The sequence below is a fragment of the Gracilinanus agilis genome, chromosome 4 (genome assembly GCF_016433145.1).
Source record: "Gracilinanus agilis isolate LMUSP501 chromosome 4, AgileGrace, whole genome shotgun sequence".
In the NCBI taxonomy this organism is placed as follows: Eukaryota; Metazoa; Chordata; class Mammalia; order Didelphimorphia; family Didelphidae; genus Gracilinanus; species Gracilinanus agilis.
The window spans coordinates 233,404,764-233,432,509 of NC_058133.1; the positions used below are offsets into that span (position 1 = coordinate 233,404,764).

Consider the following 27,746-nt stretch of genomic DNA (forward strand, 5'->3'; position numbering starts at 1 on the left):
TGACTTTTATTTTTACACCAGACTCATACAATCATTTTCATTCTTCCTTTATAGCAAAGAAAAACTGCCAAGCAAAACCAATACAATGTCACATGGACATCTGATAGTGTATGCAATATTACACACCATTAGTCTGCTTTCTCTCAATTAATTACATAGCATTTGACTTTTGTTCTATTGCTATTTTCATTTGCATTACTACAGTTATTCAATATGTTGTTTTCTCTGTTCACTCTGCATACATCAATTTTATACAAGTTTTCCTGGGCTTCTCTGAAATCTTCATATTCTCATTTCTTATGCTACTTATGAAGTATCCACTCAGTAACAGGAAGTATAATACATTCTTGCTTTTTTTTGTCTAATCATTTTCCTTATCCTGATTTTGATTCAAATATGTAAAAGATGGTAAGGGTTAGCTATAAATATACAAAATTTAAATTAGATCAGAATGTCCAAACTCTGTGAATGGAGGGGAGAGGCTTGAACTATTGTTAACTATTAATTGCTATTAATAGTAAATGCTATTTAAAACTTTATCTGATATAAATTCCATAAAATAGAAGAGAAGGGACCAGTGGACCTGCCCCTGGGATAAAAAATAATTATTCCAGCTGTAGGGTAGCTAATTAAGTCTCCAAGTGGAGAAGTGAGGAAAAGATTGATTACCTAAGAGAAGATCACATCTTAAACCAGCGATGAGAGGTAAGTAGGTCTGAAAAGGATTAATCTCCAACCCCTTTCAGAATGAAGAAAGGATTGAATAAGCTTTACCTGCCTAAACGTTGTTTGCTTTAATGGAACACCAAATCCTAAATTCATTCTAATGGGAATAATGCAATCATTCCTTGGTTCATTTTGGCTAGCAAAGTCCTTAGCTAATGCTGAGGAATTACGGTCTCAATGTGATGGCCCAGGGAAGAAGTGTTTCCATAGCCTTTCACTGAGGGTAAGGATCTGGCTCATATTTTCTCTGGTACTATGAAGATGTCCACTGCAAATTAGCAACAATGAATGCAAATGCAGATCTTGGTCACTATCACTTTTCCTTCCAGAACAGAGACTGGAAATTGTAAGATGAAGTATAATTAAAGTCAATGAGTTAAGTGCAATTGGAACTGAATCCCTTGAGTTAATCTCAAGGATAGCATTTGGACAGTTACCAAATCTGATTTGGATCTTTTATCTAGTTCTTTAATTTCCAGAGGAGATGCCATAAAAGGAGTAGGGTAGTATTTTCCTCATCCTGAAATGGATTTAGATTTGAAAGGTCATCTAGTCTATATCTTTGCCTGTTTTTGCCAAACAGTAAGACTTGAAGTGATTCTGGTCCATCAGTGTTCTCTCTCCCTATGATTTTTTGGGGGGGACAGGAAGGAGGTTTGGCTCCATAATGCCTGGTATAGAAATTTCTTCTATTAATATAGATGGCAATTTGTCTGTAACATCTAGTCTTAGACTTTACTGAAACGTGGAGTGGCTAAGGGACTTGCCTTTGTGTCATAAGCAGGACTTGAACTGAGTTTTGGTTCCAAGGCAGAAGATCTATAAGGGCTGAGCAATTGGGGTTTAGTGACTTGCCCAGGATCACACAACTAGGAGTCAGAGCAGTCTTAAGTATCTGTTAACTTTGGCCTTTTTGGTCTCTCTCCCATAATGCTTACATTCTTGCCTAAGTTAGCAGATTATCCTCCTGAGAATAATGACATTGCCTTTCACATTTACCTTGGAAATAACAGAATCTTAGAATTGGCAGAGCCCTCAGAGGCAATCAAGTCTAGTAAAGAAAGCATGCCAAAAACTAGTTTTAGTAAATATAGTTTGAATTTAGGGGCATTTATTTCTGCAAAAGTCTTGTGGATTGATTTGGAAGGACTATCTAGTCAGAGTAAATTATGTTTCTATCCTCGTCCTTAGAGGTCCTTGGAGAGCAATTGAACATTTGTGGCCTGGAGAAGAGGGCGGACTGTCCGGGTCCAGCCGGACACAACCGAGGGGTCCGGGGAAACGGCAACCTAAATACCCATAGGGGAATAAGAGGGGAGACCTTGCATGCAAGACAGAGTCGTTTTGATGGGTACAAGGCTCGTTTATTGCAGATCTATGACAAGGATATATAGGCAGAGGGCAGAAGGGGGTGGGCAGATACTAAGGGGGAAAGGAACGCGGAAAGGGAGCATAGAAAATCTCTGGTGGCGTCTTACTGTCTCCAAGCATGGCTGGGCCTATGATCAATATCTTATCTTAGAAGAGTGAATGATATCTATTCTTAGAAGAGTGACTATCTTTTCTTAAAGTCTTGGTCCCTAACAGCGGACATTTGTAGAGGGAGTGGTACACAAGTCTTTTTTCTCAGGTAGGGTTAATGTGGCTTGAAAGAGGGCCAGTAACTTCTGGGATCCTCCTTCCCCTTGGCTTGGCGTCATTGGAATCTGGCTGCCTAACTACAGCCTATTGCAGTGGAAAGAGCATCAGAAACTTCCTGTCTGTCATTTATAGTTCCTCATGGTCTGGCTCCAACCTGTCTTCCCAGGCTGATCACTCTTCACTCCTCATTTTGGCTAACTGGCCCCTTTAGTGTCCCCCATATCCTACCTCGTGTATATAGGTTGTCCACCATGGCTAGAATATTTTCTTTACCCTCTTTGCTTGGGTTTCCTCATCTGTAAAATGAGCTAGAAAAGGAAATGGTAAACACTCCATGTCTTTGCCAAGAAAATGTTAAATGAGTTCACAGAATTGTACACAACTAAAATAACTAAACAAATATCCTGCATTTACTCATCTGTGAGCATATTTTATTCTATTAAAATGTTAGTTTCTTGAGGGCAGGGACTCACTTTTGTTTGTATCCCATGTGGTCTAGCCTAAAATTTAGTAGGCATTTAATGCTTTTTAGTGATCAATAAATTGCACTTGAGGAAGACAGGTAGGGTAGTAAAAGGGTTTGGCCAGTCATATATGGTGTTGAAGAAACTAGAGATCTTTAACCTGGGAAAGTGAACTAAAGGGGACATCATAGCTCTGTTAAAGAATTTGAAGGGTTTCTATATGTAGAATTTTACAGGAGGAATTAAACTTGCCCCAGAGGTCAAAACCATGAGCAATGGATGGAAGTTGCCAATAGGCAAATACAGGCATATTTCTTAGAATCAGTAAAAGGTTTCTAACTATTAGAGCTATTCCAGAGAGGAATGGTCTGCCTCTGCAGGGCAGTGACTGGGCTACACTTCATTAGAGTTCTGCTAGCAGAGTCTGAATAGATCATTTATCCAGTATGCTAATGTAGTAGGAATTCCTTTTTGGAATGGGTTGCCTTAGTATAATGCCTGGCACTTAGAAAATTAACAAGTCCTTGTTGTTGAATTGGCATAGCTGTCCACTGAGGGGTCTCTTCCCACTCTAAGATTCTAGGGTTCTATGGATCATATCTTTCCTGGATTTTTGAGTTTCTACCTCCTAGTTCTTTTCACATTTCAAGTCCTGTTAGTTTTGTAGAAATTGTTTTTACAGGCTTCTTGAGGAGGGAAGTGACATCATGTGGTCTCTTTTCAGATGTGCCAACCCAGAGCAGTGGAAGGGAATGGGTTTCAGTAACTCGTGCTTTTAATTCAGTTGACATTTGGCATTCCAATAGCAAACATCTGGCAGTGAGTTTGCCAGCGAATGTATCACTCTTGATCTCAAACCCAGATATTGTGTTAATGGCAAAAATAAAATCTGAACCAACTAAGGGAGAGGTCAAGTTTTTTTGGCTTGTTGCAGCTGTAACAATAGAAGGGGCACAAATACTTCTCTTTTTGACTCTGGTTTCTGAAAACATATAGAGGAAGGGCTCTTAAACTTTTTTTGTGTCGTGGACCCTTTTGGAAGTCTGGTGAAGTCATGGACCCTTTGTCAAAATGTTCTTAAACATATAAAATACACAAGAAATCTAATTATTGAAATACAATCATCAAAATCTTTTTAAAAAAACAGATCTGAAGTTAAGAACCCTGGATGTAAAAGAGACTTTCCTTGCTTTACCTGCTTTAACTGAGCAATTCCCAAGACAAACAGCCATCCTCAGGAAGGCAATCTGGCAATTTATGTATACAGTTTAGAAGTTTCCTTTTATGAAAGAGGTTCTTGTGAATTGACTTCTTCCTAGGTGATGGTGGCTATTTCATAAAACTCCAGTCCCATTCTGCCAGACATATTGAGGGAGGTTTGCATTGTGTCATCACAGTTTTCTCTCTGTTCTTGTCAGCCTATTATTCTGGGTTTATAATTGTTTGTTGATTGATGGGGCTTCACCTTGGGAATGCTTCTACCTTTTGCAAGGGTTTCCTGCCTACATCTGTTTCTCCTTTCTTCTGTTCTTTATATCTCTGGGAATTATAGAAATACAAAATTTTAGAACTGAAAGGTACTTCAGAGATGACCCAGTCCAATTCCTTCAGTAAGACACTGAGGTATATAGAAAGGGGTATATAGTTAATATAAAGCTATGAAATTTTCCTTTCTACTTTCTGAAAGCAGCCTCAAAAATCAGTCTATAAATTCAACTCCATATTAATAATGTTTCATATTCAGTTTTTCAAGAGAGTATCCCTATCATACAAACTGCTATACTCTTATGTTCTTTCCTTTGTTCCTATTTCCTCATTACCTCCAATGTCTACAAGTCCCTATATTTCTCATTTCATATGAAATTAATTCTTGGGACTCCACAGGTGAGAGGCACCATGTTGGGCAAGGCACATTGAGTTAGGGAAACCTTTCCTCAGGGCTATCAAGGCAACAAGATGGGTCAAGAAAACTTAAATTCAAATCTGGCTTCAGATACTTTCTAGCCGCATTACCTGAGGTAAGTCATTAACCTCTGTTTGCCTTAAATCACTGAAGAAAGAAATGGCAAACTATAGGGAGCCATGCCTCTATATGATTTTTTGGGGTCCTGAGCGGCGTGGTGGCATAGGATGGTTAAGGCAGGAGAAAGAAAATGAGAACAACTAGACTAGTGGTTGGCCCATGCTGTCCCGAATTCTGCGGACATGGAAGTTTATTATATACTGATTTCAAGCAAAAAGGAGTCACAGTTGGTAAGGGGCAATAAATCACGCATAATCCATTGAAGTCTAAAGAATACAGATGCAAAGACAAATGGTCAAATTCCAAACCCCAATTCAGCAGGGGATAATTCCAGGAGAGGAAATATCCTATGGAGATGCTCATCAATTGAAATCTGCATTCAGACTAAAGACTCAGGTTTTAATCTGAATATGGGATCAGCATTTGTTTAGGATTTAGGCTTCTTCAATTATCAAGGAAGGAAATCATCAACTCATTAGAAGCTGGTCTGCCACTTCAAAGCTCTCCAATAAGAATTGTAAAAAAGGTGGGGATCAAAGACTGAGTCAAAAGAGGAGCCTCAGATTTTTATCTTAGATGGCCCATTCAGTCTGCATCCTGCATGCAGTGCAGAAAATCATACACACAGTTTTACTTGCCGATGATTTTGTAATGGGATCCAGATAAAATATCTGTTACAGACTCTGTTTCTCTAAATGACTCCTAATAGCTTCTTGGAGGGATCAAGTTGATTTTGGATTAACCTACCTGCTGGTACCAGAGCCTTTTTGGGGCTCAGGTGATCAGGACCAAACACAAAGACTGCCTCAGTCTAGATTGGTCACGTAGGGAATCCAGATAACAGGCCCTAAATTTGATCCTATTTCTCCAATGGCTTTAATACATTGAACCAGCAAACCACTCAGTATGTATGCCAAGAAAACCCCAAACAGAATCAAGAAGACTCAGACATGACTGAACAATGAACAACAACCCCTAAGGGCTAATCTGCTGACCCATGCTTACATAGAAAGTACTTGGACTACCTATTCAAATACTGTGCAGCTGAATTCATTGTAATTTGATTCAAGAAGCATTTTTCTAAGCATCTACTATATATAAACATCTTACAAAGTGATGAGGATTCAGACAAAAAGAAAGTCGTATATTCCTCTGAGAAACATTCATTCTGCTGAGGGATACAACATTACACAGATAAATTATCATTTTAAGGGGAGAGAATGCTGATAATCATAATAATCAGGAAAAGCCTAATGTAGGAGCTGATACTTATGCAGTATTGGGTCATACGTGGGTACTGGGTAAGGTTGCTAACTAGGCCAGGAGAGTCCTTTCCCTTCTTTTATTTCTTCTCTTCATTTTTGACTCATGAACCGAAAGCCCTATTTTAGCTGACATTTCATGTCTCCAAAGGTACCAATATGATAAAATAAATAATAACAGGTAATTAATTAGGAGGCACCATGGGTAGGTATATCTTCAGAATTTAAAATGCTATCAGAGCTTACACTAGCCATATTCCTCTTACCCCAGTGCTCAGTTCAACCAGCTTGGGCCCAACACTAGTTCTTCTTCTTCTTTTTTTTAACCCTTACTTTCCATCTTAGAATTTATACTATGTATTGGTTCCAAGGCAAAAGAGTGGTAGGGGTAGGCAGTGAGGTTGAGTAATTTGTCCAGGACCACACAGGTAGGAAATGTCTGAGACCAGATTTGAATCCAGGAACTCCTATCTATAGGCCAGGCTCTCAGATCACTGAGCCACTTAGCTGCTCCCCACCAGTCCTTTTTGAACCCTGGCCAGTTGATACCAATAGTATCTGAGCTCTACTTGTGTAAAAATTCAGATAAGTGAATCTTTCCTGTTCATAACTTTTCCTCCTTTGACCCTCTTTTGCAGATTGAAGCAAGAAATTCCCATCCCTAAAAGACAAAACTAGACTATTACCACAAGTATCAAGACATTTAAACTGTAGGTCTACCAGCAAAGCCCAGGCAATACCCACACTAACTATCCAAGACCAATTTGAGATTCCTGTTAGACCAGAGCTGGCCAACCACTGGAGGAGGGACCCAGATACCCTTATCCCTCACTTTATTTCAGACCATATTAATCACAGGATCTGTTAGTGGATTGGTTAATGTCAGTTTGTTTCTCTTTGACTCAAATCCTTATCAGGAAGAATGTATAAAACTATCACCTGGGAACAATGCAAGGAAGCAAGGAAGGTATATTCATTCAAGATACTCTATCAGTAAGCTATCATGGTAACCTGAAAAATGTAATACAGCCCAAAGTTAAAAGGGAATAATTCTCTTTCCCTGTCATTACTCTGATTCATTGTTCCTCATTAGAGATAATTTTATGCAAAAAAATTAAGCTATATAGAACCCTCAGGGAATAAATGAGTTCTTCCAGTATCTAGAGGTTTGTTCCTTTAAGCACCAAAACTTTAAAATAATTTTAACCAATATGGAAGAAAATCTCCCGAAATGTATCATGCACGTCCAGCCTAACTTGCTATATGATGCCTTTCCTTTCCTTCTTAAACAGAATATATTGAACCAAATTTAAACTTTTTTTGGTGACTCAAGAATCTTATTGTGAACAAACATCTTTTTGTACTTAACCTGGCATATACATATAGCTCTATAGCCTACTAAAGTATAAATGGTCATTTGTGCCTACCCTGAATGGCCCTCACCCATTGTGTTTTTTGAGTTCTTGAGTTTGTTTACAGTTTTTCCTGTCTTTAACCTTGCTGTGAACTGTCACTTCTTACTATTATCAGCCCAGCTGCCATGGCAGCCCTTTTTCCTTCCCACTCCCTTTAATTTACTACTTCTAATATGCTTTAGGCTTAGACACCTCAGAACTAAGCTTATTTGAATTGTGTGTAAAGGTCTTTAAGAGTAAGCAAGCTCTGAGTGAAGGCCTGTCAGACTCTCCTTTGAGCAAAGTAAGTGAACCTTCTTAGAACAAAGATATTGTGTCTTCTCTTTTGGCTGCCCAAAGTCTTTTTGGCTTCCTTCCTGATTTATGCAGAATCAGCTGGAATTGTCAGGAGCTGAATTCCTGATAGGTGAGGTATTATTCTATAACCAGCATTATAGTTATACTATATTTATTATTTGATCAGCAAAGAATGGTGTATGATCATGCTACCTGAAGAGCACATCATGAAGACTGCCTAGACAGTTTAGGATTGAAATGAAATAAAATTTCAAGAGTCTGATCCATTACTTAATTACCATGGAGCACATACATTTATTAGGCATTTAGTTAGGCATAGATGATAAAGTCAATAAAAGGGCCCACAGATAAATGTTATTTTAATAGATCCTCTTGGCTTTTGGTGACTGGAACATTAATATGAATTGCCCTGCAGACAGGCCTGCTAAAATGTTCCCACTTCAACTTTTAAAGTAGTAGGGGCACAACCAGGTAAGGGCTGGAACTGAAGAGACACAAATTATTATTGTTATACATTATTATTATTAAGGGACTCTTAAGATTAGTCCTTTTCCCCAAAGGAGAAAATTGAGGTCCAGAGAGAGGAAAGGATTTGCCTAAAGTTGTACAGCTTTAAGTGGTTGTAACTCAAACTCAGATCTGGTGAATGCTAGTCTCACCAGAATTTAGCTAGACCAACATGAAGAAAGAGTTCTTAGAGCAGGTGATTTTGGGGATCCCCAGAAACTTGAGGAGTTACAGAAATTAAACTTAAATGACTATTTCTTCCTTTTTTATTAGTAACTGCTAATTTTCAACCTCCTGAATTAATGATGATAAAACTTGTCCGGGTCCAGCCGGACACAACCGAGGGGTCCGGGGAAACGGCAACCTAATTACCCATAGGGAAAGAAGAGGGGAGACCTTGCGCGCAAGACAGACAGAGTTATGTTGGTGGAAGCAAGGCTCGTTTATTGTAGATCTATGACAAGAATATATACGCTGAGGGCAGAAGGGGGTCGGCAGATACTAAGGGGGAAAGGAACGCGGAAAGGGAGCATAGAAAATCTCTGGTGGCGTCTTACTGTCTCCAAGCATGGCTGGGCCTATGATCAATATCTTATCTTAGAAGAGTGAATGATATCTATTCTTAGAAGAGTGACTATCTTTTCTTAAAGTCTTGGTCCCTAACAAAAACTGTCTCTTGATTTTCTTAGACTTGGTATTTTGATCCTTAAATTCCTGCTCTTGTACAAAGACTGCCAGACTTGAAATCTGGAAAAGATCCGAGTTTCATCGTCAGCTACCAGGTATCAGGTGACAGAATATGTGACTTCAGATTTAATGAGGATGATTTTTGCCACTTACTCAGAATGTTCAAGTTTGAAAGTACCTTAGTGCAATCATTCTTATCACTTTATAATTAATTTTTGTACTCTGGGCTTTTAAAAATTACATTATCGGGGCAGCTGGGTAGCTCAGTGGAATGAGAGTCAGGCCTAGAGATGGGAGGTCCTAGGTTCAAATCTGTCCTCAGACACTTCCCAGCTGTGTGACCCTGGGCAAGTCACTTGACCCCTATTGCCCACCCTTACCACTCTTCCACCAAGGAGCCAATACACAGAATTAAGGGTTAAAAAAAAAATTACATTATCCATGTAGGTTGGTTTTGTTGAAATGTTTGTCCCCTCCCATTTCTATTCTTTGTTATAAAGGATGGCTCTCAGATAATGAGAAAGAATAATATCTTGAAATAAAGGTGATGTAGAAACAAAAGATATCAATAAAATTTTATTTTAAACGTTGTCAACAAAAAATAGACTATTTTGGGAAGATTGTGCCACTTTTTATTCTGGAAGTTTACACAAGGAAGCTGGGAACATAGGAGTTCTTCTTTCTGCTTATTCTCACCTTTTCTGGTAAGATTTCACTTTGCAGAAATAATTTTTCCTTTGGTTTCTTCTGTATTTCTCTGGTATGAGAACTTAGCATACAGGAACTTAGCAACTAAATACAAGTTCATTGAGGAAATGGACTGTTTTCCTCACAGTACTCCTAAGTACCACCCAAACCAGATTAAAATATAATTGGGAAATATTTGTCAAAGTAAAAATACAATAGAACATAGAGACTGTTAACATGTGATTTTCTAAGTCATACTGACTTAGATGGCCTACAGGGATCCTTATATATAGAGCTGGGTAGCCCTTGTTTCTATTCTGTTTATTGGAGAGGTTTTAACTTACTCATGTTTATGCAGTACTAATATAATAAAAATGACTAAATTTATTTAAATACTAAATTTATTTAGTGACCTACAAATATTAATTTATTCAAATTATTCATATCATAGGCATATTAATTTATTCAGTGATATACCAATTAAATTACCACATAGTTGCTTTAAAGATCTAGAAAAAGATAATAATGACATTTTTTTTCTGGAAAAACAAGAGGTCTACCTTTCCTGGGGGAGAAATTGTGAAGGAAGGAGGTCTAGCCTTCCTTCTCAAATTATTACAAAGAGGTAATTATTTGGTACTGGTTAAAAACAATATACATAAGTTCTGCAAACCCAAAGACTAACTACTGAGCACTATTCAACAAAGAATCCTGGGGGAACAGAAAACAGTCGCCGAAAATGGGTGTATAGATCAGCATCTCACATCATATAACACAGTAAGCTCAAAAAAGATGTAGGACCTAGATATAAAATGTCAAATGACAACCAAATTAGAGAAGATAGATATCTTTTGCAAATATAAAAGAAGTTCTCGTGATCAGATGAAGGGTAGAGAGAAACAGATGGATAATTTTGATTTCTTAAAATGAGTATGCTTCAAAACAATCATTGCAATTAGACTTAGAAGGGAAACAGTTACCTATGAGAAGAAAATATTTTAAGCAAGCTTATCTCACAAAGGTTTGCTACCCAGGATACGTAAGGAACTGATTCAAATATATAAAAAACAAAAAAAAATTTTCATGTTTTTGCTGTGTTGTAAATACTATTTGAAGTGCTTTATGAGTTTTTCATTTCATCCTTATAACAACCTTATAAGTAGATCCTATTATTATCTCTATTTTACAGTTTAGGAAACTGAGGCAGGCAGAAGTTAAGTAACTTGCCTGTGGTTCCAGCCAATAAGTATCTTTGGAGAGATTTGAACTGAGGTCTTCCTGACCCCAGGCCTGATGCTCTATCCACAGTGCCTTTAGGCACTGGGAAAATAAATGGTCAAAGGATATGAACTATCTAAAAGGAAGATACCAATAACCACATAAAAAATCGTTCTAGATCACCAATTAAGATAAATGCAACTAAAAACAACTCTAAGGGTATACTTCAGACCCCTTAGATTAGCATAGATGACAAAAAAAGGAAAAGGCAATTTTTGGAGGGGTTATAGAAGGACAAGCACTTTAATGCACTTTCTTTTTTTTAAATTAAAAAGTTTTTTTCAATTACATATAAAAACAATTTTTGACAATTGTTTTCTGACATTTTGCAATTCAGATTCTCACCCTCTCTCCCATCCCCAGGGAGTTAATGGTCTGATATAGGCTATAGTAGTACTTTCATGCAACACATATTCCCTTATTCCCCATATCATGACAGAAGATATATATTATTTACACAATAAACTCATGAAGGAAATATCATTTAAGTTGGTATGTTTTGAGCTACAATCAAATCAGTTCCTTCTTTGACTGGATAGTGTTTTGTGGTTTTTTTTTAACTTGAATGGCAGCTATTGGTTTTTTTTTTTTTTTTTTACATATTTGAGAATCGGTGTTTTTCTTCTGCCACCAAACATACCATATAGTATTTGACTGGCTGAATGAATCAAAGTCCTTAAGTAGTAAGGAACTTCAGGTTTTGCTGAGATTTTGTATAAAACATTATCATTATCTTCTCCCAGACTCATCTGTCCTTTAAACTTATTTCTTTTGAGAGCACCACCATCTTTTTGGATAGCCATAGCCAACATCAGGGTCATCCTTTTTCCTTGACCCCTTTAGCCAATCAGTTGTCAAATCTTGGTAATTGATGATTCTATTTCTTCATCTCATACATGCCTTCTTTCCACTCATATAGTCACCAACCTGGTTTAGACTCTTGTATGTTTCCTGTGCCTTGGCAACAATTTCCTGATTGGATTCCTGGCTTCTAGTCTTATCTCTCTTTAGTCTATCCTCTATACTAGTGCTGTCAAACTCTGGTAGAAATGGGGCCACTAAACCACACATAAGGATCCCTGCTGGCAATATATTAACTTATATTCTGTTGTATTTTTATTTTGTCAAATATTTCTCAGTTGCATTTTAACCTGGTTCTAATTGCAATAAGAATGTTGCAGGTGTATTGCAGGTCTCATTGGGTCCTGGTTGACACCTCTACTCTACACAACTTCCACAGCATTTTTCCAAAGCATAAATCTGATCTTGTTGCACTCTCTTTCTCAAGAAATGTCAGTATTTCCTCTTATTTCTAGGATAAAATATAAACTTCTACCACATAAACATAAATGTTGTTTAATATCATGGGACATAAAGGGTTTTTTTTTGTCTTGGGTGGTGGGCAGGGTTGTTATTCAGTCATTTTTCAGTCACATCCAACTCTGTATTTGGGGTTTTCTTAACAAAGATATTGGAGTAGTTTGCCATTTCCTACTTCACCTCACTTTAAAGATGAGGAAGCTGAGGCAAACAGGTTTAAGTGACTTGCTCAGAGTCACATAGTTAATAAGTATTTGAGGCCAGATTGAAACTCAAGAAGAAGATGAATCTTACTGCCTCCAAGCCCAGCTTTTGTCCACTGGGTCACCTAGTTAAAGGTAAACTAAATCCACTGCTTCTCTTCAGCCTTCCATCAGCTATGTGAGCACTGTAACAAGACCTATGTTGCTTTTTCTGGCCATCCACCCTGCTAATATTTTCAGATTTCCTTACTGTTTTTGTCTGTTTCTTACAGTGATCAGAGCTAAAGCTGTCAGTGGGAAAGAAGTGGACTCTGGAAATGATATTTATGGAAATCCCATAAAAAGGATTCAATATGAGATTAAACAGATAAAGGTAACCAATGTTTTGATGTTGTATCATACTGAATACACTGTACTTCTAAGTCTTATTTCTAGGGTAATTGCTAAAACAAAAGTACTCTTGGGTCTTATAAAATGGGAAATTAGAAGGCCATCAGGAAACAATGTGTTTATATTTAGCATTTTATAACCCCAGAACATTTTCCATGTGATGAAACTATAGCAGATAATCAATTATTAAAGAGGATTGTAGAGAATATATACTATTTTGATATTTTGAAGGATTTGTGATTTCTTCAATAGTAGGTAGAGCCCTGGGCTTGACGTCGGGAGATTTTGAAAACATTAAAATGCTATGGAGGGGGCAGCTGGGTAGCTCAGTGGAGTGAGAGTCAGGCCTAGAGACAGGAGGTCCTGGGTTCAAACCCGGCCTCAGCCACTTCCCAGCTGTGTGACCCTGGGCAAGTCACTTGACCCCCATTGCCCACCCTTACCACTCTTCCACCTATGAGACAATGCACCGAAGTACAAGGGTTAAAAAAAAAAAAGATTTATAAAATGCTATGGAAATGTTGTTTTTGTACTTACCTAGCTGCTACCAGAACAGATCACATTCTTGCCTCTTTTCACAATTAGCATGGTCACTTGGTTCCTAACCTTACAGATGATTGCAGGTCTTCATTTTTATAATGTATATAAAGTGCTTTGCAAACAGTAAAATGCTATATAAATATCAGCTGTTATTGTCATCATCATCATCATCATCAGTCATCATTGTGGTGAATCTTTCTGCCCTGATCTATGTTTGGTCTTTATCAAAAAATAATGAGACCCACAAAACTTGGATTTTTCCTGGTATGGGTGGTTCAGTGGAAAGAGTTCTGGACTTGGAGCCAGGAGGATTAATTTTTCTGAGTTCAAATGTATCCTCAAATATTTACTAGCTGTGTGATTCTGGGCAAGTCACTTAACCCTGCTTGCCTCCATTTCCTCATCTGTAAAATGATCTGGAGAAGGAAATGGCAAACCACTCCAGTATCTTTGCCAAGAAAATCCCAAATGTGATCATGAAGAATCAGATATGACTGAAAAATAACTGAACAACAACAGCTGGTAAGAACCCAGAATTGAACCCTTTAAGAATCTTTAAGAATCAGAGAAAGATTTTGGTGGAGAAAATGTTATATAAAACATAAAAGTACCTAACCACATATATATGAATTTTCCAAAAAGTATATCAACTTGAGTTTTAGTAAAGCAAATGTTAATCTCCCATGATTTACATGCACATTTTCATGCATATCTTTTCACGTCATTTCTGAATGATTGTTGATTGGTTGGGAACAGTTATCTAGTACTTACAATGTGCTAAGTACCAGACCTATTGCTCTGGGGAATCTTATTATAATAATAATGAGAGCTGTCATTCACATAGTGCTTTAAGATTTGCAAAATGTTTTACATGCACCATCTCATTCAAGCCTCCCAACAATCCCAAGAGGATGAGTACTATTGATATTTTCATTTTCAAGGTAAGGAGACCTAGGGAAGTGAAATGACTTGCACATAGTCACACAACTGATAAAGATTCACACTCAGGTCTTCCTGGCTCCAAGTCTAGCACTCTTATAAGATACTGGATTGTGGAATAATGGAGATTGTTCCTTCTACCTTAGGGGTGCTTACCATCTCTTTAAATAAGGTTATTTATATCAATGCTGCTTGAAGTTGGTGGTGTGGCTATTAAGAGCTTTAAGGGTTTCAAGAAAGGAAAGATGGAGAGGATTAACTATGCTGGGCTTTACGGAATGAATGGTGAAGAAATGGAGAAGGCAAGAATACACCTACTTGTTGGGGGAGATTGATTATGATAAGTAGGAGAAAATACAATAGTAAGTCACATGGTTTGAATTATGGTGTTTATTATTTAAGATTGGGAAGACAGGCATATTTAAATGCAGGAGGGGAAAAAAGATCAAAGGAAGTTGGAGAGGGAAGGGGTAAGTGTGAGAGAGCACACTTTCTCAGGGAAAAGCTGAGAAAGGATGAGATCCAGAGCAGAGATGTCAGAAACATTCAAATCCTGCCTCATTAACTAGTTATGAAACCCTGGGGAAGACACTTAACTATCTGCCTCAGTTTCCTCATCTGTAAAATGAGAATGAAAACCTCACAGAATTATTTTGAGGATCAAATGAGAAAATATACTTAAAGCACTTGGCAAACATACAAGTGCTAAATAAATGGCAGCTATCATTTTTATCTTTATTATACATGAAAGCAAATCAGTCATTTTAAGTGCTGATTATGTGCTAGGGAGGCAGCAATGAATAGAGTGCTGGACTTAGAGTTAGGAAGACCCAAGTTCAAATCTGGTGTCTCTTCAAATTTGGAAAAACACAGAACCACTAAAGTAGCCAGAAATACCAAATCTTTAATCAGGATAAGAGATAATATTCTTAATATTCAACCTCCACAAAGAGTCAAGTGCCAAAGCTCCAGGACTCTAGGACCAGTGTCTTTGGGATAATGTACTGCCAAAGATGATTCTCCAAAGATTAATAGAACTTGTGGGTCTGATACACCTTTTGAGGGAACAAAAGGCTAGAAAATATGATTAGTTAGCTCTACAATGGATACAAGGAAATAAGGAGCCCAGGATTTGAATGACAGGAAGAGCTAATGCTTTACACTAGCTACAAAAAGATGTTTGAAGCCCTGGGCTGGACTACCCCGAGGGTCTCTGATTAATTGCTATAAACCTTTAAAACAAAAAGGGTAAAGAATTGATAGCATACTAATCTTATCTAAACTGTGTTCATAGTCTATTATTCAGTCCTGAGGTCAGTCAGGGACTTCCCCCTAGGCAAGTTCCTAAAGGATGGGGGGGGAGGGGAAATTTGGGGTTTCAAAAGACACAGTTGACATGCCTTTGACACTTGATAGCTCAGTGACCCTGAGCAAGTCACTTAACCTCTGTTTGCTTTAATCCACTGGAGAAAGAAATTACAAACCACTCCAGTATCTTTGTCAAGAAAACCCCATAGATAACAATGGTGTGCTATGGTCTATGGAGTCATGAAGAATTGGACCCAACTGAACAACAATAATGTGCCAAGGATTGTGCTAGGTACTGAGGACATGAAAACAAAAGCAAATTAGTCTCTGTTTTCAAAGAAACTTATATATAAGATAAAATACAAACATCCAACACAGAAACATAGATGACATTTGACTTTAAGAAGTGCTAAAGTGGGGTAGCATATAGGCCTGGAAATGGGAGGTCCTGTTTTCAAGTGTGACCTCATATACTTCTTATATGTGTGACCCTGGTCAAGTCATATAACCTCCATTCTCTAGTCCTTACTTAGTATTGATCCTAAGATAGAAGTTAAGAGTTGTTCTGTTTTTGTTTTTTAAAGATACTAAAGCTCTTTTTCATCTCCAGTGGGCCAGCTATTTTTATCATCATCTCTTGGGACAGATAACTTGTACTTATATAATGAGATAATATATTTATAAAATGAGATGTTTGTGAAGCACTTTGAAAGTTTTAGCTATTTTTATTAAGATGTAGTCAAGTACAAAAATATATACGAGCTAACATTGGAAGAAGACATTAATGGTAGAAGGTGCCACTTAGAATGAACTTTGGAAGAAAATATATATTCTAAGAGGTCAAAGATGAGGAGGGATTTCATCAAAGACACAAAGGACAGCCAGTGAAAAGGCATGGATATGGGACAATAAAGAGATCAATTGAGGTAGGCTATAGTACCCATGAAGGGAAATCATGGGTAAGAAGGCTGGAAAGGTGAGTTTGGGCTAGCTTGTCAACAGAGGAATTGATATTTTATTCTAGAGATGATTGGGAGCCATTGAGGTATGAGTAGCTCATGGGAGCATGAGGTATGAGCTGAACTTTTATGAAAATCACTCTGGCAGCTGTGTAAAGGAGTGGGAAAAGAGCTGAGGCAAGGAGAGCAATTGGAGTGCTACTTGTTATCTTTGCAAAAAAAAAAAAAAGAGGTTAAAAAAAAAAAAGAGGTAAGAGGCTATGGTTGTGGAAAGAAAGGCAATGACAAAAAAGAAGTGTTTAGGTAGAGGTGAAAAGATTTGACCACTGATTAACTATGGGATAAGAGTAAGGAATCAAGGATGATACTGAGGTTCTAACCTGGGCAACTAGAAGGTTTCAATAGAAAAAAGCAAAATGACAGAAAACAATTGTCAAAAATTGTTTTTACATGTGATAAAAAAAAAATAAAAAAGACAGAAATGGGGAAGCACTCAGAGTATATATATTCAAGGAATTTTGTACTATGAATTTAAGGAAGACTCTTCTCAATCAAATCCACTTTTCACAATTTGGTTTTTCTTAAAATGAAGCATATCTTCATTTTTACACTGAAGCCCTTTTTCTTTCTCCCTATGATCTCTAGTAATTCTCTAAGCAATAAATATAGCCAGTTATGTGCTAGGCTTTGGGAGTTTCAAGAAGGAGATAGAAGAAATGAAAGAAATAGTTCCTGATAATGAGCTTGCAAGCTAATTGAGAAATAGTGATTAGTACACATGAAGCTACATTGAGCATGGCAGTGATAAATTGTGTTGATGTAGACTATGACAATGAGAGAGTTAGGAATATGAGGCCATGTCATATTAGGTTCCATCATGCAGGAACGTTAAAATGGGAAGAATGCTAGGCCTGAATCTGATAGAAGAAAATTGTAAGAGTTAAAATTATTTTTTGTCAAATATAAGAGTTATAAAAAGTTGTTGTGGTCACTATTTATAAAAATTAAATATTAAGTCAAAAGGCTGTTAATAGCTTTAGTAGAGATAGTAGAGAGAGGGAAATATAGGAAAGAGGTAGAAAATATTGCCTAGCTAAATACCCTAAGTCTGAATCCTAGTGTCTCCAGACCCCAAGTGCGAATCTGAATGCAAATCTCACCAGCCCATGAGAGTGTCTCCAGCAAAGTGTTTCACCAACCAGTAGCCCAACGCAGAAGAGGCTGAGCTGCAAAAGGCCATCTTTAACGTCAAGGAGGCAAAAGTCTCACCAGAGTAAACATCTCTCTTTAGCCCAAGTCACCAACGCAGAAGTCCAAATCCGAATGTCTACTAGAATTCAAAGTCCAAATCAGGAAGCCGAAATCAGAAGCTGAATCCAAAATGAGAATACCTGACTTCCTGTTGGGTCTCACCTTATAAGCATTTTTTTTTTCCATCCAACAGTTCTCCCACGTGACATCTCAGGAACCAATTATAGTTCCTTAATTTGTCTAGTACTGCCCATGGTGGGTAGTGCTTGTGGGATCCACTTCTGGTCTTTGAGACTTCCTTTTTCTAGTAAAAGGTTCTTCAAGTGCTTGACTAAGTAAGTGTGAAAGGAGGGGCACTCCAAGTACTTGATTGATTAAGTTAAGATAAACAAATTCCCTTTCACAGTATGTGATGGGTATTAATCAGGAACTAGTATCAAGGAAATCCAGAATGAAAAAAAGATTAATGTAGAAGGAATCTTCAGATTAGTTTGAGGAACTTACCCGAGGGAAATTCAAAAGCACTGATCACAAAGTCACAGGTGGGTTCTGTACATGGGCTCTGTCAAATTTGCATGTCAACACCACTTGAGTAGAAAATATTCCTGAAGTATAGATCTGACTATTTCAAACCCCTGGATAAGTACCCTAAGTAGTTCCTTATTTCCCCTATAATAAAATCCATGCTCCTTTTTGGCCATTCCTTCACAGTTTAGACTCCAGTCTCTCTAGAATTATTTCACATAATTCCTTCTTATTCTATGTACACTTGCCATTTGCATGGCATTCCATTTCCCATTTCTCTGCTTGGTACAAGGTGAACCCCATACCTGGAATATTTCTCCCTCTCAATTCCAACCTCTTAGAATTCTTAGTGCCCTCCAAAATTCAGCTCAGGTAGTGCACTTGCTACATAAAGCTTCCCTGATTTCCTATCTGTTAGTGTATTCTCATGTACCTATACCTGCAGATTAAGTTCCTGAGCAATCCACTGAATCTGATGCTAACAAATATTTTAAATTCCATCACTTACCCCGTGATCCAGATAAATGGCCCCTACTAGATGTTTCCCTTCCATTATAGGCATGTAACTCTGATCCGTAGAGTGCCCTCCCTCCTTCATCTCTGCCTCTTGGAATTCTGAGGTCCATTTAAGATGTTAGTGTTTTCCTACCCCTGAAATTACTTTGTATCTATTTTGTATTTGCTTACTGAGTACACTCTATCTCCCCACCACTACTTCTACTCCCTAGCAGAGTAAAGCAAGGGTTGTTTTTGTTTTTGCCAATGCCTGGTACCAAGTACTAAAACTTTAATGATCTGATTTTGACATTAAGAGCTGGAGTATTAAGTTGAGGAAAACTTTATGGAAGAACTGTGGCCTAAACTGAAACTCACAGGAGTAGGCAGGAAGGAGGAGGTTCCATATGGGGATAATGGCATGAGATAGGCAAGGAGCTGAGTTCAAGCAGCAACTTAGAATATAAAAATATGTTTAGGGAAACAGATGGGAATAAAGTTGGATAAGAAAAGTTAGGTCTTGAAAGCTAGTCAGAGGAGTTGGAACTTGATCCAATAGGAAATAGGGAGTTTTTGATAGTTTTTGAGCAAGGGAGTGACATGGTGAAACCATATTGAAGGGAGATTAATTAGCCTAGTAGAGCTAGGCAGAATGATTTAATGCAGGAATAGCCCAGAATCAAATCAGAGAAGTCAACTAGAAGGCTGTTGAAATAATTTGGGTATAATGTGATGAAACTGGACTAGGGTGATGATGATGTAATATTTAAAATTATGAGGTTGGTCATAGCTAAATAACTTTATTAAATCAAAAGTAGTAGTAGTAGTAGTAGTAGTAGTAGTAGTAGTAGTAGTAGTAGTAGTAGTAGTAGTAGTAGTAGTAGTAGTAAAGAGGAAAAAGTAGAAGAGAGATAGAGAGATATTTAACCCTTCTAATCTATTGTCACCATTATGAACCTTTAGCTATATTCTACCACCCTGCTCTTCCACATGCACACCAAAGACCCAGACTTGCTCCTGGTCTGAATTTATAAGCTTTTTTTTTCCCACCCACTAACTCTCAAATGTCACATCTCAGGAACCAATCATAGTTTCTTCATTTGCCTTGGCCTACTGGGCAGTGCCTGTGGAATCACTGTTTCCTGTCTCACTGGTTCTTTAACTTCCTTTTTTTTTTTTTAAACCCTTAACTTCTGTGTATTAGCTCATAGGTGGAAGAGTGGTAAGGGTGGGCAACGGGGGTCAAGTGACTTGCCCAGGGTCACACAACTGGGAAGTGTCTGAGGCCGGATTTTAACCTAGGACCTCCTGTCTCTAGGCCTGACTCTCAATCCACTGAGCTACTCAGCTACTCCTCTTTAACTTCCTTTTTCTGAGGCTTGTCTATACCTGAATTTACTCAGTGGTATTTGACCTTCAGGTCACTGAGAGATAACATAAAAAAAAAGTGACATTGGAGAGAGAGAGAGAGAGAGAAATTCACTTCCCACAATGACAATAATAGCTAGCATTTGTATAGTACTTACTGTGTGAGACACAGTGCTAAGCAGTGTACAATTTCTTGACTTGATTCTCAACTCTATAAGGCAGGTGCTATTATTTCCACTTGGGAAATTGGGACAGGTTAAGTGACAGTGAGTGTCTAAGGCAGGATTTGAACTTAGGTCTTTCTGACTCCAGGCCCAGTGTTTTATCTAATGTGCCACTAACTGTTTGAGCTGATAATGAAGATGAAGAGATGAATATGAGAAACATTTTGAAGTAAAAATTAATAGATGGGACTTGGGAAGTGACAAGATATGGAAGATAAATAAGTATGAGGATTCTATGGTGTGGGGAGGGGAAAGGCTGAGATACCTGGAAATAAATTATATTAATAATTTTTTTAATTAAGAAAAAGTAAAATTAAAAAAATTTTAAACCACCTTCTCCCCATACAAAAAAAGAAGTGTAAGGAGTCAAAGATGACTATGAGATTTTCAGAGTGGAAACATAAAGATTAATAAGGACAGGAAAATTGGGAAAGTTATTTTGGGGAGGTGGAGAAGAAAGGTGACCTCCATTTTGGAAATGTTCATTTTGAAGTGGTAGCAAGATGGGAATCCCTAGCTGGTAATGACCTTAGAGATAAAGCCTGATGCTGTGGTGAGGAGACCAGGCTTGCTGAAATGGTTGTGAGATCACATTTGTTTCAAAAAATAATAATAAAAGGGAGAGGGAGATATAATATTAAAAGCCTACTGAGAATGGAAGAGAAATTGATAGTGCTAAATTAGATGTATAATATCAACATATACTTATGTAACCTTAAAATAATTCAGAACAGGAAAGGAGAATCTTTTTTTCTTCCCAATCTCACTGAAGTACTGTGTGAGTGAAGATAATATTTGTAAAGCATTGTTGGCTCTTGAGAGAGACATTATATAAATATATTGTTGTCATCAACATGATATTAGCATTATATGTTAAGTATTTGCTATATTAGACTTTCCTCTGCTTGATTCCAGAGCATTGGTGGAAGCTGCAAATAAGCAGATTTAGGCTTGATGTCAGGAAAAACTTCCTAACAGAGAGATCCCAAAAAGAAAATAGCTAGTATTTATATAGCACTTGAAAATTTGCACAGCTCTTTACATATATGATTTCATTTGATCCTCACAAAAATCCTATACTATATTCTATGATGATTTTCCTTTTAAAGATAAGGAAACTGAGGCTAGAAGAGGTTTAAGTCAACTAATTTACCTGGGGCTACACAGCTAGTAAATGAGGCACATACTGACTACAAATCCAACATTCTTTCCTCTGCAGCATTAAGCTGCCAAAAGTGCAATGTCCTTCCTTAGGAAGTGGTAGATTCCCCCATCACTGGAAGCCTTCAAGCAAAGGCTGGGTACTTTTCAGGTATGTTGTTGAGGAGATTTTTGTTCAGGTGTGGGTTAAACTAGGCAGCCTCCAAGATAGTGTGATTCTGATTTTTTAATGTGATATGTTATCAATTTATAATTAGTGCTGATATGGTTAGAACTTGGAGAGTGATGGGCCTGGAATCGGGAAGACTTGTTGGTCTTGAGTTCAAATTTGGTCTCAGATGCTTACTAGCTGTGTGACCTTGGGCAAGTCATTTAAACCCTGTTTGCCTCAGTTTCTTCATCTTTAAAATGAGTTGGAGAAGGAAATGACAAACTACTTCAATATCTTTATGAAGAAAACTCTAAGTAGGGTCACAAAGAGTTAGATATGACTGAATAACAACAATGTAATAATAAAATAATAACTAACATTTATATTGTGTTTACTCTTTGCCAGTCACTATGCTAGATACCATATAATTATTATCTCATTCAATCCTCACAACAACCCTGGGATGTAGGTACTATTATCCTCATTTTATAGATGAGGAAATTGAGGCAAACAGGCGGAGTAACTTGCTCAGGGTCACAGAGCTAGGAAGTATCTGAGGCCACATTTGAACTCAGGTCTTCTGATTCCAGACCCAGCTTTCTACCCATTGTACATCTTAGCAGCCTGCCTATTAGTATGAGAAAGAAATCATAGCAGTTTAGCTCATAAAAGTATCCATGACATGGACCCTAATGATGGTTCATGCACCTATACAGTATGAGTAATATATACAATAATTGTATTATAAGTATAGTATATAAGTAACTATACAGTAAGAGTCTATAGTGGCAGTAAGGCTTATGCACCCTTTTGTACTACATGTCACATGAAGGTTTTAGATGCTTCACATAGAGTTCATATCTAGGACAACTCCAGGATCATCTCTGCTTCTTTCCACCTCAATCTACCCCTACATTCCAACATCCTCGTGCCATGGGACTGCTCAAATAGAATTTGTATCTCTTCTTTTTGTTATGTCTTGGTGCTGGGCAACATGGATGTCTTTGTAGCAGGATCTGTAACTTTCTACCAATAGTCACTTTGTAGAGATGTGCCTTGCTTAGATCCCTGAAATAGCATAAATCAGAGCTGTAACTAGGGCAAGATGACCATGGATGATCTTTCTCAGGGCCACCTAAATTCATATGGGGCTGAGAACACTGTCCCTGACTGTGCATCCTTCCCATCAGCAACCATATCCCCAGCTTGTCTTACCACTTCCCTCTCCCAGCCCCTTTCAGCTCAGCATTGATCCTGTCCTGAAGTAGTATAAAAAACTTGTGATATATACTTCTTCACCCTTATGGAAAGGTATATCCCTCAGGCAAGGTTCCTTGCCCAGTCCCAGCATTCCTAGTTATTCATCTGCTTAAAGTTTTATACATCAGATTGTATTTGAAGCACTATATGGAGTTGAAGCCAGAATCACTTGAGACTGAATCCTGCTTTGGACAGGATTGCTTACCAGCTTTGTGATCCTGAGCAGGGTCAATCTTAGTTCCCTCATCTTTGACTTATTCAATCTCAGTTTCCATATCTTTAAAATGGGGATAGTAATTCAACTTAACTCAAAGAGTTATTATAAGGATCAAATGAGATACATATGTAAGGTTCTTTGCAAACCTTAAAGCATCATATAAATGCCAGCTATTATTCTTTCCCATTGATTAAATTATCATTTCAGAGATGCCTTATTTTTGTTTATAACTTTATTCAGTCATCTATATATTCCTTTTTTTGCTTAATCTTCCTTACCCCTAATTAAGTTCCCCATTACTAGTTAATAGTCCTCAAGTGTATACTTGAAACCTACTAGAAAATCTTAAAACCTGTGAATAAATCCATTGTATCTCTCAATAATATTCACCCCTTAATTTTATAACAATTTTGCAAATTGTATATCTTTTTATCTAATTTTCTTAAAGTAAAACATCAGCTGTGATAAAAGGGCAAATTGGATAGAGTATTTGAGCTACCCCATAATGGATGGATATGGACATCTCTGATGGGTTTCTTTAAAAAGAGGACAGGACAATTCCTCTCAAAGCTTCATTTTTTCTCATTCTTTTTCTTTCCCCTTCAGATGTTTAAAGGACCTGATAAGGATATAGAGTTTGTTTATACTGCTCCATCCTCAGCAGTATGTGGAGTCTCATTGGACACTGGAGGAAAAAAGGAATATCTAATTGCAGGTATGTGGGGGGCCATTAGGTATAGATTGATACAAACCATGGAATAGACTTTGGGATGACCAGCTTACTACTTCATAGGATCATGTAGGTTTACTGACTTGCCCGAGGTCACATAGGAATAAGCAACAGGGGTGGGATTTAAACCTAGGTTCCCTTATCCTAGAGCTAGTGTTCTTTCTACATACTTGAAATGAATAGAGAAAAATACATAGCAGCAAGATGTCCAGTATCAAAACAACAAGGTCTTGTATTTCTTGGTATTTTAAAAGGTTTAGTTTGTTTAAATATTTGGAACCAAAAAAAATATATACATATATATATTTGGAACCACCTAGCTGTTTTTAGCTAGAGAACTCAGTGGATAGAATCTGGGCCTGGAATCAGGGAGACCTGAGTTAAAATCCTATCTCAGATATTTAACAGCTGTGTGACTTTGGAGAAGTCATTCTCTGCTTCATTTTCTTTAACTATGAAATAGGAATAATAATAGCACTGTCCTCACAGGGTTTTTGTGAAGGATCAAATTAAATAATATTTGTAAAGTGTATAACATAGTATCTAGGTGCTTGTTTTCTTCCTGCCTTCCAAAATTCTACCGTATCAAGAAATTGTGATAGGATTGAGGGATTGAAGATACATTGAGAACTCAAAGACAAAAATAATACCTGTCATACAGTTTAGTGAGGACGTTCAGCTTTGACACTGCTAAGTATGTATTGAGGAGTGATTGAAAACTGCCAAAAATTTGAAAAGGAATAAAGCACTGATAATTGGGGTCAGGAAAGTAGGGAGAGGAGAAAATCAGGAAAGACTTCTCAAGAGGCAGCATCTGACTTGAACCTTCAAAAAAGATAAAAGATTCTGAAAGGCAGAGATGAGTGAGAAGATTCTAAGCATAGGGGACAGTTTAAGTGAAAATATAGAGGAAGAAGATGGAAGAAGATGGAATGGGGAATTTATAAAGCAGTTTCCTTACAGCATTCTTTGAGGCAGCTAAAAGAAGTAAATATTCCCATTTTATAGGTAAAGGGTAAGCATGGCATAGTAGATTCCACTGACCTTGGAAGATGGTTTCAAATCCAGCCTCATAAAACTACTACTTCTGCAGTCCTGGCTAAGTCACTTAATTTCTCTGTGCCCTAGTTTCCTCACCTGTAAAATGAGAGGTTTGGATTCAGTGGTCTCTATATTCTCTTACAGTGCTAAAAATATGATCCTCTAAACTTAACCAAGGTTCCCCAACTTCTAGATTTAGAATTGAGATTTGAACCCAGATCCTCTTAGTTGAAGTCCATGGTTCTTTAAACTAAGTTATGATGCTTCTTGAAATATGTATATATACATGCATAAATGCATACATGCACATGTAAATACATAAGTATACAGATAATAAATGTAGAAAGTCAAACAAGTAAGAGACCATTGTGATTAGAACAATCAGAAGACTTAATGGAGGAAATAGCTTTAACTGACCCCATGAGAAGGTCTAGCATTTGGACAAGTGGAGACAAGTCAAATCAACAAGATTTATTAGGTACCCATTATGCATCAAGAACTAGTACTAAGCTCTGGGGGTACAAAGAAAAACAAAAAACTTTCCCTGCTCTTGAGGAAGAGGAAAGTACTTACAGATGAAGGAAATTGCATGTATCAAAATGTAGAAACAGACTAAGTATGACAAAAATACTTCTAATTTCTCTATCTGTCTTTCCCTATGGTTCCCTATCGAAGGAATTTACCTTCAATTCAATACAGTAGTCTCATTGTTTCTATTAAGTTGGTTCTTTCACTAATTTTCTTACTGTTACCCCATTCTAGGAAAAACCAGAGAGATCTCTGGCAATGGCCAATATCAGAATCAGTTACAGTCTTTTTCAGGGCTGCAAAGGACTGAACTTTGTGCTTTTAAAATGAAAACTACAGAACTGTTGCCACCATTTTTACATCTTGTTGTACTGCCCTCTAGCGGTTTCTAGAAGGTACTGTTTTGCAGGAAAAACTGGTCAGAATGATGTGAGAGACAGAAAATGTATCTTGTTATTAGCAATAATAAAAGTAGTTTAGTTTACATTACATAATAGTTATATGTTTATCAGAATTTTACAGTTTAAGAACTTCCACTTTGATTTTCTCATTTCATTCTCCCAACAATCCAATGTGCTATTTCTATTCAATATGTGATGAAATTGACACTCGGAGAGATAAATTTCATTTCAGGGCAACAAACAGTAGGCATCTACTAAGACAATATGAGAGGTGGTGGGGATGCCAGGACAAATGGGAAAAGCATCTTCCTTCAAGTAACTTATAGCTGGTAAATGACAAGGCCGTGTATTTCTGGTTCCTATTGACTCTCAAGTTGGAATCCTGGAGCTTAAAGGGATTTTTTTCTTTTTTAAAAACCCTTACCTTCCACCCTAGTATCATCTCTAAAACATAATAGTGGCAAGGGCTAGGAAATCGAGACTCAGTGTACTTGCCCATGATCACAAGCTAGGAAGTGTCTAAGGCCAGGTCCTCCCAACTTCAGGCTTGGTGCTTTATCCACTGTCCTATCTAGCTCCCTGCTGAAAGGGATTTTGATGGGAAAGTTTGGTCAAATACCCTATTTGTAGACATTCAGAGAAAATAGAAAGTTCATCCCATTTTTAATGGGAGACTTCATCAGTCATAATTCACTTCAAAAACATAGACTCCTGGGGGCAAGTGGGTAAGCTCAGTGGATTGAGAGCCAGGTCTAGAGATGGGAGATCCTTAGGTTCAAATCTGACCTCAGCCACTTCCTAGCTATATGACCCTGGGCAAGTCACTTGACCCCCATTGCCTAGCCCTTACCAAAGCTCTTCTGCCTTGGAGCCAATATATAGTATTGACTCCAAGATGGAAGGTGAGGGCCTCAAAAAACAAACAAACAAATAAACAAATAAATAAATAACCCCTCCCCCCAAAAAACAGACTCCTAAGAATGATTTCTTAAAAGGCTGTCAGATCTATAAACTTCATGCCTAGTACTTTATACCTTTCTTACTTGTTTATTATGGTTTTCTTTTACATAATGGCTGCTTATATGCAGGCCTTACCTCCCCCACTACTTTGTAAATTCCTTATGGGCAGGAAGGACTTGTCCAGAGTAATAGGGCAGAACAGAAAGAGCCTGGAGCCCTGGTATAGGTCTCAGCTCTGCCAATTACCAGGCATATAACCATGGCACTTCATCTCTCTTAGAGTTCTTGGAAAGAAAGTACTTTGTGAACTATAAATGTAAATTGAACTTTTATTCATCTTTGTGTCTCTCCTGGCATTTAGTGGAAGCTCAATAAATATTTATTCATTTGTTGAATTGAATTGGAATAGCCTTCCCCACCCAAAGCCTCTGCCACAGTACTCAGCTATCAGTATGACCTGAGCCTTATCCTTCAATAAGTTTATAGATTTTAATACCCAGGAACAATAGGACTGTCAGTAACACACCCTTTCCAAAATTGGCTTTATCACAGGTTGGGAAATGGTGGCAACAAAGCTGAAAAATGTCCATTGTGAAATAACCCGATTGGTTTGGGCAGGCTAGATTTAATGAGTTCTCACCAATCTGTACTACCCAACCTTGAGGTAAAAGTTCTCAAGTTCTTCTGGCCTTTAGTTTCTGGTATTTGAGTAGGGAGACTCAGTAATAGCAGCAGATTAGATGGCCAAGGATGACTGCTATAAAAAGAATTAATATTCAGGTATGGGA

The 27,746-nt window shown here is 37.6% G+C and overlaps 1 protein-coding gene across 1 annotated transcript in view; it reads left to right on the top strand.

Annotated features, from left to right (window-relative positions):
* TIMP2 (TIMP metallopeptidase inhibitor 2) overlaps positions 1 to 27,746 on the top strand; it is an 89,517-nt gene that overhangs the window by 41,691 nt on the left and 20,080 nt on the right. The window contains exons 2-3 of the mRNA XM_044671909.1: positions 12,783 to 12,883; positions 23,905 to 24,013. Coding sequence (XP_044527844.1) covers positions 12,783 to 12,883; positions 23,905 to 24,013 — 210 coding nt within the window. The remainder of the gene's footprint in view (positions 1 to 12,782; positions 12,884 to 23,904; positions 24,014 to 27,746) is intronic.